At 51.2% G+C, this 13,778-nt stretch overlaps 1 protein-coding gene across 1 annotated transcript in view; it reads right to left on the reverse strand.

Annotated features, from left to right (window-relative positions):
- CNTROB (centrobin, centriole duplication and spindle assembly protein) overlaps nucleotides 1-13,778 on the reverse strand; it is a 22,314-nt gene that overhangs the window by 4,222 nt on the left and 4,314 nt on the right. The window contains exons 6-11 of the mRNA XM_077746738.1: nucleotides 13,516-13,632; nucleotides 12,896-12,994; nucleotides 11,618-11,792; nucleotides 881-1,097; nucleotides 226-351; nucleotides 1-42 (exon numbers count right to left, since the gene is read on the reverse strand). The exon at nucleotides 1-42 is cut by the window's left edge and continues 91 nt beyond it. Of these exons, the coding sequence (XP_077602864.1) occupies nucleotides 1-42; nucleotides 226-351; nucleotides 881-1,097; nucleotides 11,618-11,792; nucleotides 12,896-12,994; nucleotides 13,516-13,632 (776 nt within the window). The remainder of the gene's footprint in view (nucleotides 43-225; nucleotides 352-880; nucleotides 1,098-11,617; nucleotides 11,793-12,895; nucleotides 12,995-13,515; nucleotides 13,633-13,778) is intronic.

Below are 13,778 nucleotides of genomic sequence, written 5' to 3' on the forward strand. Positions count from 1 at the left end.
CCGCTCTGCAGCTCCCGCACCCGCGCCTGCTCGCGGGCCAGCCTGGAGAAGAGACGGGAGAGGGGGCTGCGGCCTCTGAAGAGGAGGGCGGCGGGGCTTCTAGAGAGGAGCTGGGGTGGCGGGGGCGTGGGCAGGCCTGCGCAGGGAGTGGCAGCTGGCCGTCCACAGCGCCGGCTCCACGCTGGAAGGGACGCACGCGCGGCAGGGATGCGGCAGCGACGGTACCTGAGCTCATAGTCCTGCGCCACCTGCTGCTGCCTCTCCTCGCGCTCCGCCATTTCCACCTTGAACTGAGCCAGCTGAGCCGACAGTTCCTGCTGGTGCTGTCCGCTCAGCTCCTGCAACTGCTTCCTGGGGGGACGCGGGCGGGGGGGGGGGACTGAGTCTGGAGCCGAACATCATCAAGGGAGAAGCTGGAATGTGAGCGTGTGACAGGCAGAGCACCAGCCGGCCCGGCCAAGGCACAGAGGGTTCGGGACAGCGGGAAGGACAGCGCCGGTGCGCAGGGACGGGGACCCCAGGAGCAGAGACGGCGGCGAGGATTTGTGGGACAGGGGTTCACTCACGAGGCGTTTCCAGAAAAATCCAGGAGGGGAGAGGGGATGAGGGACATGAACTGGCATGGGGACGGGGCTGGAGGCCTCGGGGCAGCTCTGGAGACGACACAGGCCACAGCCGGGCACTGTCCCCTCCGAGGCCAGGAGGCTGATTGGCGACAGCCCTCAGTTACGGGCCCTGGCGCTCTCCCCAAGCACCGACGGCAGCTCCGCCCCGGACACACGCGGGCGGCCCCGATGGGGGCCAGCAGGCTGGGAAGCGGCAGAGGGACCGAGGGGACAGGGCGCCGTGCCGGGGGCCCCGGGGGGCGGGGGGCGAGCACCTGTGGTGTTCCCGCAGCGAGGCCGCCTGCCGCACGCTGCTCTCCTGGGCCTGGGCCAGCCGCTCGGCCACCCGCTGCTCCAGCCGCACGGCCAGGTCCGACTCCAGCTGGACCCGCTGGCTCTCGTGCCGGGCCTGGCGGGAATGGGGGGGGCCGAGGCTGCAGTTCCCAGGACAGAGGGCGCCGGGCGACAGGAAACCCACGGAGCGGCACCCCCCTCATGTGCCTAGCGGCCGAAGGACAAGACTCCAGTCACGAGGGGCCACAGGGGAGCCCCTTCTTCACGGGACCACGAGGTCCTCCCTCGCCCTGCACCTAAGCGCACGGAAGTCAGGGGGGCCGTGGCCAGAAAAGTCTACAGTGATGAAAAGAAAGGTTAGGGAGGATGACGGACCTCGCGTGTGGCTGAGGTGGCGCAGGGCCTGACGCCCAGCGGGCGCCCAGCAGGAGGCACTGTTCCCTCCTCCTGAAGCACAATCAGGCTGTGGCCTGGTCTTTGGTTTGTCACCTCATAGGCCCCTCCCACTGTGGAAACCTAGCGTGCACTCACAGCCGGTGACGATGGAGAACCTCACTCCTAAGTCCCACGGGTTGCGTCTCAGCCCCCGTCCTCCGTGACGTCCCCAGAGCACCCCCATCTGCCCCCGTCCTCTGTGACATCCCCGGACCACCGCCATCTGCGTCAGCCTTTCCTGCTGGAGCCACGCACCCCTCCACTCCCGACACCACAGCTCCGTGACCCCGTTCTGTCTGCTGCTCGGCCCGGCCGCCCGGGAGGGTCCTCGGTCTTTCTGACCACATAGCAGCTGACGCTCCGGGTCACAGGTGAGTAATAAACACGTGGCACCCAGGCCATATGTTTTGCTACCGTTCACACCCTGAGACACTTTCTAATTTCTCTTTAGCCAGGCCTTTCTTCCAGGCTTGAAGCCCCTTCACCCAGACGCCTACTGAATACACGTACTCGGATACACCACAAATCAAACATTCAAAATGTAGCTCATTTGGTTTTTCACTCTCCGTCCTTTCCCTCTCAGGATGTACGTTGTGCCTTCGTTCACGGCCCCGCTCTCCACTGAAACCACCAAGCCACGTGAGCCCCGCGTTGTCCTGGACCCTGGCTTCTTCCCGCCTCCCACCGGGTCGCTCCATTCTACTTCCTAAATGCCTGGCAAATTTACTCCTCGCTCACTACTCCAGGGATTCAGTATTATTTCAGGTCTCACTGATCTCCTCACCTCTGTTCTACCCTCTGTCACATCAGCCCCAGCAGACCTCCTACTTTGTGCCTGAGTGATGTTCTAGAATACAGAGGTGCTCAGTGTATTGCCCTGTTTGAAACCGTCCAAATGCCCCCACTGCCTGAAGAATAAAGTCCAGGCTGCTTGAAATAGCTTCCGTGGCCCCTCATGTCTTCCTGCCACCCATCCACCTCCCCTCTCCCTTCCGATCATACATAAACCCTTCACAACTACACAAATTCTTTTTTTTAATTTTTAAAAATTGTGATTAAAAAAGCCCCACATCATATAAAATTTACCTCACCCATTTATTTTTATTTGAGAGAGAGAGAGAGAGAGTGAATGTGAGAAGGAGAGAGGCCCAGAATCTTGAGCAGGCTTCGCGCCGAGCATGGAGCCCGACTCAGGGCTCAATCCCACGGCCCCGGGACCATGACCTGAGCCCAAATCAAGAGTTGGATGCTCAACCGACTGAGCCACGCAGGCGCCCCACTTCTTAACCATTTCTAAGTGTACAGTTGAGTAAGCTGCATTCACATTATTGTACAGATCTCTAGAACTTTTCATCTTATAAAAATAAAACTCTATCCCTGCTGAACAACCACTCCCCATTTCCTCCCACCCCGGCCCCATGCTAATTTGTTTCCTGATATTGACTACTCTAGGTAGCTCATTACCTAAATTCTTTTCTTTTAATTTTTTTAATGTTTATTTATTTTTGAGAGAAAGACAGAGTGTGAGCAGGGGAGGGGCAGAGAGAAAGGGAGACACAGAATCAGAAGCAGGCTCCAGGCTCTGAGCTGTCAGCACAGAGCTGATGTGGGGCTCAAACCCACCAACTCACGAGTCATGACCTGAGCCGAAGTCAGATGCTCAACCAACTGAGCCACCCAGGTGGCCCTCTAAATTCCTCTAATGGAAAATTTAATATATACTCCCCGTGAGCCAGGTACACACACACACATATATATATCTTCCTAAAAAGCACCAAAAACGTAACAGCGTGGGATTGCTAGGCCAAAGCAAAGGACAAATGGGAGCCTGGCTAGGTTAGCCACTGCTGCCCTGCAAGCATCTGCCTATCTGGTTTGGACTGTCTTTCAAGATCACATGAACAGAAATCAAAAGCCAAGGCCCGTATAAATTGGTAGGTCTAAGTGGAGACCCTCCCCACAATAAATTGAAACTCCAGATGTTTCATCCTCAGGGTGAAAGTGAACAGAAGCAGAACAGCCTATATAAAATTAAAGCTTAAGTTTAATCCTAGGGCAATCCCAACTTTTAAAATGTGGTTTAAATCCTGCTTTTGTACTGTTTTTTAGGGAGAGGCAAATGCAAATCTTCACTGCAGGCCTCAACTTATTCCCACAAGTTTTCAAATACAAAGTCCAACACACGATCAGAAATAAAGAGGACCTGGGGCGCCTGGCTGGCTTAGTCAGTAGAGGGTCCAACTCTTGGTCTCAGGGTCATGAGTTCCAGCTCCACGTTGGGTGTGGAGCCTACTTAAACCAAAAACGGAAGGAAGGAAGGAAAGAAGGAAGAAAGGAAGGAAGGAAGAAGGAAGGGGAGAGAGAAAGAAAAAGGACCCAAGGAAACTCCATGGGAAGTAGCAAGAACAAGAGACAACAGAAATTGGAATCCTCCAACATTTCAGATGCTGAAATTAGCATCTACAGATAATAAAACTGTTTAAAGTACAAAGACAAATGTGAACATATCAGAAAACAAGAAACTATGAAACAGTAAAATGTGAAGATAAAAAGAGTACTTTGTAAAATCAAAAAATATAATACATATAATTAAAAACTCAGTCAGTAAATTAGACAAAGTTGAACAGAGAATTAGTGAACTGGAAGATAGGAAATTATCCAGCGTGTGCATGAAAACACAAAAGATGGGAAATACAAAGCGAACGAGACATAGAAGAAGAGCTAAGGTATATTTAATCAGGTTCCAGAAAGAGAGGGCAGAGACAACGGAGCAAAGGCAACATACAAAGATAATGACTGAGAGTTTTCCAGAACTGATGAAAGATACCACACTGATTCAAGATGCTGAATGAATCCCAAAAAAGATTACTTAAAAAAAAAAAAATATTAAGTGCATTCAGGTAAAACATAAAAACTACAAAGAGAAAATTTTAAAGTCAAGAGTGGTTGACTGGTAGCTGACTTCTCAACAGCAAAAACAAGGGAGAATGGAATTTTTTATATGTTGAAATAACTACCCACCTAGAGTTCAACATCCAGGAACTTCTTCAAAAATGAATATGAAATGAAGACAGTTTCAAACTAAAATAACTGATCGAAAACATACACATATACATACAGATGAGTCATTTCTTCCACCATGAAAAAGATCCTGATGGGAGGTCTGAGTTCAAAGAAAGTTAGTACAGCAAAGAAAACAGCACATAACGTGGACACCTCTAAAGGAATATTGACTTTAGAGAACAACATTAATAATGTTTTATGGTGATTTTTTTTTTTTACTTAAAACAGAATTTAAAAACAGTGACATTCCAGAAAACAGCAGGGAAGGAAAATGCAGGGGTCAGTCCTTCCGCTGACACATCCAATAAGCTGAGAAAAAATGATCAAAATCCACCATTTGGGAATTCTGGAACCAGATCAGACACTTAAGCAACCAGGAGAGGGCCTGATGACGGCAGAGGCCGCTGGGCGTGGGTACAAGAGCTGGGTCCCTGCTACCACTTCCTAGCTCCCAGCCCCTCGGCAGCCATGGGAACCGTAGCCCGGGAAACGGGAGTCGCTGGCTGAAATGGGGGGTGGGGCGGGGCAGGNTGAGCCCCTTGGGCTGCAGAGGCCTCCCTGGTGGCGTCAATTATAAGATTTAAAGAGGGGCGCCTGGGGGGCGCCTGGGGAGCGCCTGGGGGGCTCAGTGGATTGAGCGATTGAGCTTCGGACTTCAGCTCAGGTCACAATTTCACGGTTTGTGAGTTTGAGCCTCGAGTCAGGCTCTGTGCTGACAGCTGGAGCCTGTTTCGGATTCTGTGTCTCCCTCTCTCTCTGACCCTCCCCTGCTCATGCTGTCTCTCTCTCTCTCTCAAAAATAAATAAAACATTAAAAAAAAAAAAATCTCCCCCCTCAAAAATAAATAAATGTTAAAAAAATTTCTTTTTAAAAATTTAAAGAGATATATATACTTATTTGGAACAGGAATCCAGACATTTAAGAAAATCTCTGTCAAGTCACAGGCTAATCACACAGAAAACAGAAATGCCAGTCACCACACACAAAAAGAAATACAGACTTTGCAAAAAATGGTTTGAAAAAGTCACTAAACAAATGGATGGCTGCAGACATCAAAAGAAATCCAAGGAGAGAGAGAATATGATTTCCATAATTACATTATAGTATCCAAAATGTCTAGTTCTCAACAACAAACTACAAAATGTAGAGAGAAACAGGAAAATATGACTCATTCAAAGGAAAAAAGAGTTAGAGGCACCTGGCTGGCTCAACTGGTAAAGCATACAACTTTTTTTAAGTTTATTTATTTTGAGAGAGAGAGAGCGCATGAGTGGGGTAAGGGGAGACAGAAAGGGAGACAGATTCTCAATCAGGCTCCGTGCCGTCAGTGCAGAGCCTAACGCAGGGCTCAAACCCACGAACAAGGAGACTGTGACCTAGGTGAAGTCGGGCGCTTACCCAGACTGAGCCACCCACGGTGCCCCGAGAATGCGACTCTTGATCTCTGGATTGTGACTTTGAGCCCCATGCTGGGTGTGCCGACGGCTTAAAAATAAAATTTTTAAGAATAAAATACAAAGGAAGAAGAGAATTTAACAGGAACATTTCCTGTAGAAGCCCAGGCGGTGGAATGATTAATCAGAGACATTAAATCAAGTCTTAAATATGCTCCCTGGACTATTTGGACAACAAACTAAATGAAATTGGGATGAAGTACGAACAAATAGAAAACATCATTAAAGAGACATAAACGATAAAAAAAGAACCAAGCAGAAACCCCCGGAGCTGTAAAGTACCCTTGATGATACGAACATTTCACCAGACACCAATACCTGTTCTTATGGAAAGGACCAAACCCAGAACACTGAGCCCAACAAATGCTGGAGAGAATGTGGAGCGACGGGAACCCTCGCTCGTTGCTGGTGGGAGCGCAAAATGGTGCCGCGCCTCCGAAGACAGTGCGGCGGTTTCTTACATGCTCTTGGCCTATGATGTAGCAGCCGCGGTCCTTGGGATTTGCCCAGAGGAGTTAAAGCCTCAGGTCCGCGCCCAAACCTGCACACGGATGTTTACAGCAGTTTTGTTCATAGGGGCCAGAAGTTAGAGGCGACCCGGCGCCCTTCAGCGGGTGCGTGGATGAACAGGCCGTGGTCCGGCCGGACAGTGGAATGTCACCCAGCACTAAAAAGGAATGAGCTCTCAAGCCATGAAGAGACACACAGGAAACGTCAATGCACGTCACTACGTGAAAGAAGCCAGTCTGAGAAGGCTACATGCGGTAGGATTCCAACTAGACAGCATTCTGGAAAAGGCCAAACTATGGAGACTGTAAAAGGGCAGGGGCTGCCAGGGGTTAGAGGGAAGAAGGGATGAACAGGCAGTGCACGAAGGATTTGTGAGGCAGCGAAACTACGAACTATGATACTGTAAAGGTGGAGACACGTCATTATAAATTTGTCCAAACCCATAACATGAGTAAACACTAACGTAAGCTATGGACTCTGTGTGATAATGACGTGTCGATGCGGGTTCGGGTGTAACAGACACACTACTCTCATGCGGATGTGACCATGTACAGACCCCGCCACGTGCCGGTGGGGGTGGGGGTGGGGTGGGNTCTCTCACCCTCCCCTGTTCATGCTGTCTCTATCTTTCTCTCTCTCAGAAATAAAACAGAAAAAAAATTCTTAAAAATTCACTAAAGGGGCTGAACAGCAGATTTCAGCGAGAAGAAAGGGCCAATGAACTCGAGGATAAGCAACTGAAGTTATCCAAGCTCACGAGCAGAAAGAAAAAAACCACTGAGAAAAGAACAGAGCCTGAGGGACCTGCGGGACATCATACCAACGTCTGCAACGGAGATGTCCTGGAATGACGAGAGAGAGAGAGAAAGGAACAGAAAAAAATGTTTGAAGAAATGGCCAAAAACTTCCCAAATTTGATGAAAGACGTAAATCCGCCCATTCCAGAAACTCAACAATCTAAGCAGAATGAACTCAAAGAGATTCACACTACGACACATCACAGTCACGCCGTCAAGGGCCAAACAGAAAGCAGCGAGAGAAGGACCTTGTCACTCACAAAAGCACTGCAGTAACACTAACAGCTGATATCCTGTAAGAAGTGAGAGCGCCCAGAGGGTAGTGGAATGACATACTTAAAATGCTGGAAGAAAATCAAATCAACTGTCAACCAAAAAAAATCCCTTCAAGGGGCGCCTGGGGGGCTCAGTTAGTTGAGCATCTGACTCCTGCTATCGGCTCAGGTCATGATGCCAGGGCTGTGGGATCAAGCCCGGTGTCAGGCTCCAGGCTGATATGGAGCCTGCTTGGGGTTCTTTCTCTCTCTCCCTCTGCCCCTCTACCCCTGCTTGCTCACATGCTCTCTCCCCCTCTCATAAATAAACATTTAAAAAAAATCCTACAAGAATGAAGGAGAAATTAAGGCATTCTCAGATGAACAAAAGCTAAGAGGATTCATCACTAGTCAGCCTGACCCACAGAAACATGCTGAAAGGAGTCCTGCAGCCTAAACTGAAATGAAATTCAGCAGTAACTGGAACCATATGAATAAATAAAGAACAGTGGTAAAGGGCCCTACAGAGGTAAATGCAAAAGTCTGTATTACTGTACTTTCTTTTTAAAATGTTTAAATGTTGATTTTTGAGAGAGACAGAGTGTGAATGGGGGAGGGGCAGAGAGAGGGGAAGATACTGGATCTGAAGCAGGCTCCAGGCTCCGAGCTGTCAGCACAGAGCCCGAAGTGGGGCTCAAACTCATGGAGCGCAAGATCATGACCTGAGCCGAAGTCAGACGCTCAACCGAATGAGCCATCCAGGCGCCCCAGGTATTACTGTAGTTTCGGTTTAGAATTTCTTTTTTCCTATACGATATAAAAGGCAGATTCATTAAACAGTAATTATAATCTGTGTCAATAACACTATGTAAGCAGAGAGACACAGATGTATAGCAACAGCGTTCGTTCACTATGGAAACTAGAGCTAGTGTTATTCAAACTAGGTTATTATTAAAATGTTAATTGTAGGGGCGCCTGTCGGTTAAGTATCTGACTTCAGCTCAGATCACGATCTCAGGGTTCGTGGGCTCAAGCCCCACGTCGGGCTCTGGGCTGACAGCCAGCTCGGAGCCTGGAGCCTGCTTCAGATTCTGTGTCTCTCTCTCTCTCTGACCCTCCCCTGCTCATGCTGTCTCTTTCTCTCTCTCAGAAATAAAGCATTAAAAAAATTTTTTTTAATAAAATGTTAATTGCAATCCCAAGGTAATCATTAAGAAAACTTCTAAAATGTACAGAAAAGGAAAAACGAAGAGAATCAAAGTGGTACACAAAATATCAATGAAAGACCCCAAGAAGGCAGTAATGGAGGAATTAAGGAAAACAAAAACAAAAACCAAGCAGGACATACAGAAAGCAAATAGTTAAATGGCAGAAATAAGTCATTCTTTTCCAGTAATTACTTTAAATGTAAATGGATTAAATTTTCCAATTAAAAGACAGAAAGTGGCAGGATGGATTAAAAAACAAAACATAATCCACCTATATGTTGTCTGGATAAGAGACTCGCTTTAGGGACACCTGGGTGGCTCAGTTGGTTAAGCTACCGACTTCAGCTCAGGTCATGATCTCACGGTTCATGGGTTCAAGCCCCGCATCAGGCTCTGTGCTGACAGCTCAGATTCCAATTCTGTGTCTCCATCTCTCTCTGCCCACCCCCACTCACCCTCTGTCTCTCAAAAATAAACAAATGTAAAAAAAAAAAAAGCGGGGGGAGAGTCACTTTAGATATAAAGACACAAAGAGGTTGTAAATAAAAGGATGAAAAAAGTCCATGCAAAGAGCAACCAAGAGAGCTAGAGTAGGGGCTATGTTATCATTAGACAAAATTTTAAGCCAAAAAAAAAGTATATCAGGAAGACGTAACAACATAAACATATATACACTTAACAGAGCCACAAATTATATAAAGAAAAAATTGATAGTCTTGAAGGGAGAGATGGACAGTTCTACGGTAATAGTTGGAAACATCAACACCTCCCTTTCAACAATGGATAGAACAGAGGCACCTGGGTAGCTTAGTCAGTTACAAATCCAACTCTTGAGGCGTCTGGGGGGCTCAGTTGGTTAAGTGTCCAACTTCGGCTTCGGTCATGATCTTGCGGTCCGTGAGTTCAAGCCGTGCACCGAGCTCTGCACTGGCGGCTCAGAGCCTGGAGCCTGCTTCCGATTCTGTTTGTCTCTCTCTCTCTCTGCCCCTCCCCTGCTTGTGCTCACTCTCTCTCTCTCTCAAAAAAAAAATCCAACTTTTTTTTTTTCTTTCTAGGAGAGAGAGAGACAGCGTGAAGGGGGGGGTCAGAGAGAGAGGGAGACACAGACTCCGAAATAGGCTCCAGGCTCTGAGCTGTCTGCACAGAGCCCGACGCGGGGCCCGAACCCACTACTGTGAGATCATGACCTAAGCGAAAGTCGGACGCTTAACCGACTAAGCCACCCAGGCGCCCCAAAAAATCCAACTCTTGATTTCGGCTCTGGTCATGATCTTGGGGTTTGTGGGACTGAGCGCCGCATTGGGCTCTGCGATGACAGCATGGAGCCTGCTTGGGATTCTGTCTCTCCCTCCCCACCCCCAAAAATGGATAGAATACAAAAGCAAGGACTTGAATGGTATTAAAGCCAGGCACTATTCTGGGATTCAACAACAAAAAGACAAAAATCCTTGCTTTCAAAAAAATACAAGATTTTAAAAGGTACAGTATGTAGCGTGTTAGGAGGAAGATCAAGCAGGGAGGGGAACAGGGGCTGTGAGGTTGCAGGGGTGGGGGAAGACCTCCCTGAAAAGACGACATCGGAGTAAAGACTGGTTCTCCTGGCCCTCAGCCATCAGCTAGCACGCCAAGGGCGTGTCCCGGGGCCAGGGCTGCTGCCGCTCCTGGCACGGAGCTAACGCAGGGAACGTTCCCCAGGCTCTGTGGACACACAACCAGGTCGGAGGGCGACAGCAGCTCGCGAACAGCCACGCAACTGCACTAACACCCTCGGTCGCCCACGACATCAGTTGCCACGTGGTCGGTCCGCCAACTCAAGGGCCGGGTGAAAAGTGAAAGGAGTGTGTTTTTCCAAACGCGGGTCTCGCTGACCCAGAGGCTGGGTATATCTCCCGAAGTCAACCACAAGGAAGGAAACCCTCTCAGACGGACGTGCTCTCAGATCCTCATTCATCTGCCCTGAACACACATTCTACACACACAGTGGTCCCCTCTCATCCACGGTTCCCCTCTCTGTGGTTTCGGTCACCCGTGGTCACCTGCGGTCTGAAGCAGGTAATCCCCCTTCTGACGGTATCATTAGGTCAACAGTGGCCTCACACTGTGTCACAGCGCTTGCGCCATCCACCTCTTTCATCCCATCCTGTGGCCATTTTATCATCTCCCATCCTCACAAGAGGAAGAAGGGTGAGGGGCACCTGGGTGGCTCAGTCGGTTAAGCATCCGACTTCGGCTCAGGTTATAATCTCACAGTTTGTGGGTTCGAGCCCCGCATCAGGCTCTGTGCTGACAGCTCAGAGCCTAGAGCCTGCTTCCGATTCTGTGTGTCCCTCTCTCTGCCCCTCCCCTGCTTGTGCTCTCTTGAAAGTAAATAAACGTTTAAAAAAGAAATAAAGAAGGGTGAGTGCAAGACACTAATACTTTGAGAGAGTGAGAGGCCACAATCACATAACTTTTATTACATTACATGCTTGTAAGTGCTCAATTTTTAATTTTTTTTAACTTTGAGAGAGAGTGTGAGCAGGGGAGGGGCAGAGAGAGAGGGAGAGAAGGAGAGTCCCAAGCAGACTCCACACTGTCAGCCAGACCCCTGCTCGGTGCTCGAACTCCCGAACCCTGAGATCATGACCTGAGCGGAAATTGAGAGTCGGAGCTCAACCCACCAAGCCGCCCAGGCGCCCCACAAGTGCTCAACTTTATAAGAGTCACTGTTGTTCATCTCTTACTGTGACTACCCTGTAAATGACCGTCCTCACAGGCGCGGGCGTACAGGAGACACGGCACACACAGGCCTTAGTACTTAGTACCACCCAAGGTCCCAGCACTGCATCCCCGTGGATGAGGGGGAGGGGGGGAGGGGGTCCTACTGTAAAAGCAGAAGCCAAGGTGAACATTCTAGTTAAACTCTGGAGCGTCTGCCACGACTCTCAGAGGTCGCTGTGCCTCAGACCCCCTTCCCCCCAGCAGGGAAGCCGCCTCCGGACCCCCTGCCGCCTGACCTGTACCAAGCTCATCTCCAGCTGCAGCGCGTCCCTCTCTCTCCGCGCCGCGTNTCTCCAGCTGCCGGCGCTCGGCGAGCTGCGCGGCGCGGGCCTCGTCCCGTTCCTCCTGCAGCGCCCGGCCCCGCTGCCGTTCCAGCTCCAAGCTCAGGGTCAGGGCCTGCCTCTCCTCCTCCTGCGGCCCCCGGGGACGGCGCGAGCCTTAGCAAGCCCGCCCGCCGCCAGACTGCGCCCTCGGCCCCACCCTGGGGAGCAGCGCCCTGAGAATCTCGGCTGCGAAAGACACAGCAGGTGGCAGGCCCACGGGCTCGGATATGGTAAATAAGAGCTTCTGTTCCGGAATTAGGTGCATCTGGGTTCAAGTCTGTCGCTTACTATGCGCTCTGAGGCACGCGGCTCAGCCTGCGAGACGGGCCTAACTCGAGGGTCTGGTGTGAGGATCAAAGTGCAAAGCGCACAGGAGTAACTCATTAGCCCCGTGTCCGGCTCATAGTGAGCACTGGGTCCGCAACAGCCGACACGGTCATCATTAAGGCAAGTTCCATGGAGGCCAGAAAATCCAGCACGCAAAGTCACAGCCTGGCCAGCCAGCGCCCCTCACCCAGACTGTTAAGGGGAGAGGTGCCAGGGGCGCCCGGGGGGCTCAGTCGGTTGAGCGTCTGACTTCAACTCAGGTCGTGATCCCACGGTTCGTGGGCTTGAGCCCGGCACTGGGCTCTGTGCTGACAGCTCAGAGCCCGGAGCCTGCTTGGGATTCTGTGTCTCCCTCTCTCTCTGCCCTAAAAGATGCGAAGTACCAGCCTGCACGTAGCAGGCACGCCTCATGCATCCGGTGAGTTCCCAGCCTGGCTACTCATTCACGTGGGTAATCATCTCGTCACTGCAGCAGTGACAAACCTGACAAGGCCCGTCCCACGCCCTGCTTCGCCATGCCCGACGCCACGGCTCCCAAACCTGGCTGACCAAAATCACCTAGGGAAGTGCTGAAGACGGTTAGGCTCCCAGCCCCACCACATACCTACTGGATCAAAACCCCTGGCAATGGGTCCCAGGAATCCACCGTGTAGAGTAATCCCCCAGGCGATTCTAACGAGGACATGATTTGCCAAGTCTCTCAAGCCAACCTGGTGGCGGATCCCCGTTGGCGGAACAAGCGTTCTAAGGAACACACTTTGGGAAACACTCCCCGGTGCAGCTCCCACAACCCGCCAAAGGCAAGAAGCCTTCGAGAAGTTATTAGCAGCCTCCACCAAGGTCACCCCAGCCCGGCATCCTCACCAGCGTCTCTCTTTCCCGTTGCTGCAGTCGGGCGCCTTCCTGCTCACGACTCAGGGCCTCCATGGCCTCAGAAAGGCTCTGCTCCAGGTGGGTTACTGTCTTTCAGGGACGGAGGGACACAAGACAGGTGAACGGAGGGACTCGTACTTCACAAAGCATCAATGAGAAATACTGTTAAGGCCTGGGGCGCCTGGGTGGCTCAGTTGGGTGTCTGACTCAGGCTCATGGTTCGTGGGTTCAGGCCCGGCGTCAAGCTCTGTGCTGACAGCTCAGGGCCTGGAATCTGCTTCGGATTCTGTCTTCCCCTCTCTCTGCCCCTCCCCCCACTTGTACTCTGTCTCTCAAAAAAAAAAAAAGCTTTAAAAAACTGTTTTTAAGAAAAAATACCTAACTAAACAACGTGGGGGCCAAAGAGAAGGCCCCAGGGTGTGGGAAAGCCTGGAAGACATGGGCGAGGCAAGTCTGATGGTAAAAACGCTGAAAGGAGAACAGGCCGGCTTCTGGAACCCTGGCTCTGTGGGCTGGGAACCCTGCATCAGAGCGATTTCGACCCCCTTCCCCCCCTTCTACCCGCCAATCTGTGACCGCGGGCCTAGTGCCGTCTAACCCAGCTGGCCCACCTCCTGCTGCTTGCTTCTGGTGAGTTCGGCTGCCTGGCGTTCCTCCTGGAGCCCGCGAAGCACCTCTGCGCGCTCGGCCTCATGCCGGTTCCAGCCCTCCACCACGCGGGCCAGGGTCTCAGGAGGGGAGAGCCGGAGGGCATTTCAAAATCAGTGTTTTGTCTTCTTTCTCCCCTCAAGGTGGGGGGAAGTCCAACAGCCACCTCTTCCCGGAGTCAGGAAACCCATCCCAGCCTGGCTCCCAGCATGAGCACTAAACGCTG

This window comes from Crocuta crocuta, unplaced genomic scaffold, assembly GCF_008692635.1.
Source record: "Crocuta crocuta isolate KB4526 unplaced genomic scaffold, BGI_CrCroc_1.0 scaffold139, whole genome shotgun sequence".
NCBI classification, from domain to species: domain Eukaryota; kingdom Metazoa; phylum Chordata; class Mammalia; order Carnivora; family Hyaenidae; genus Crocuta; species Crocuta crocuta.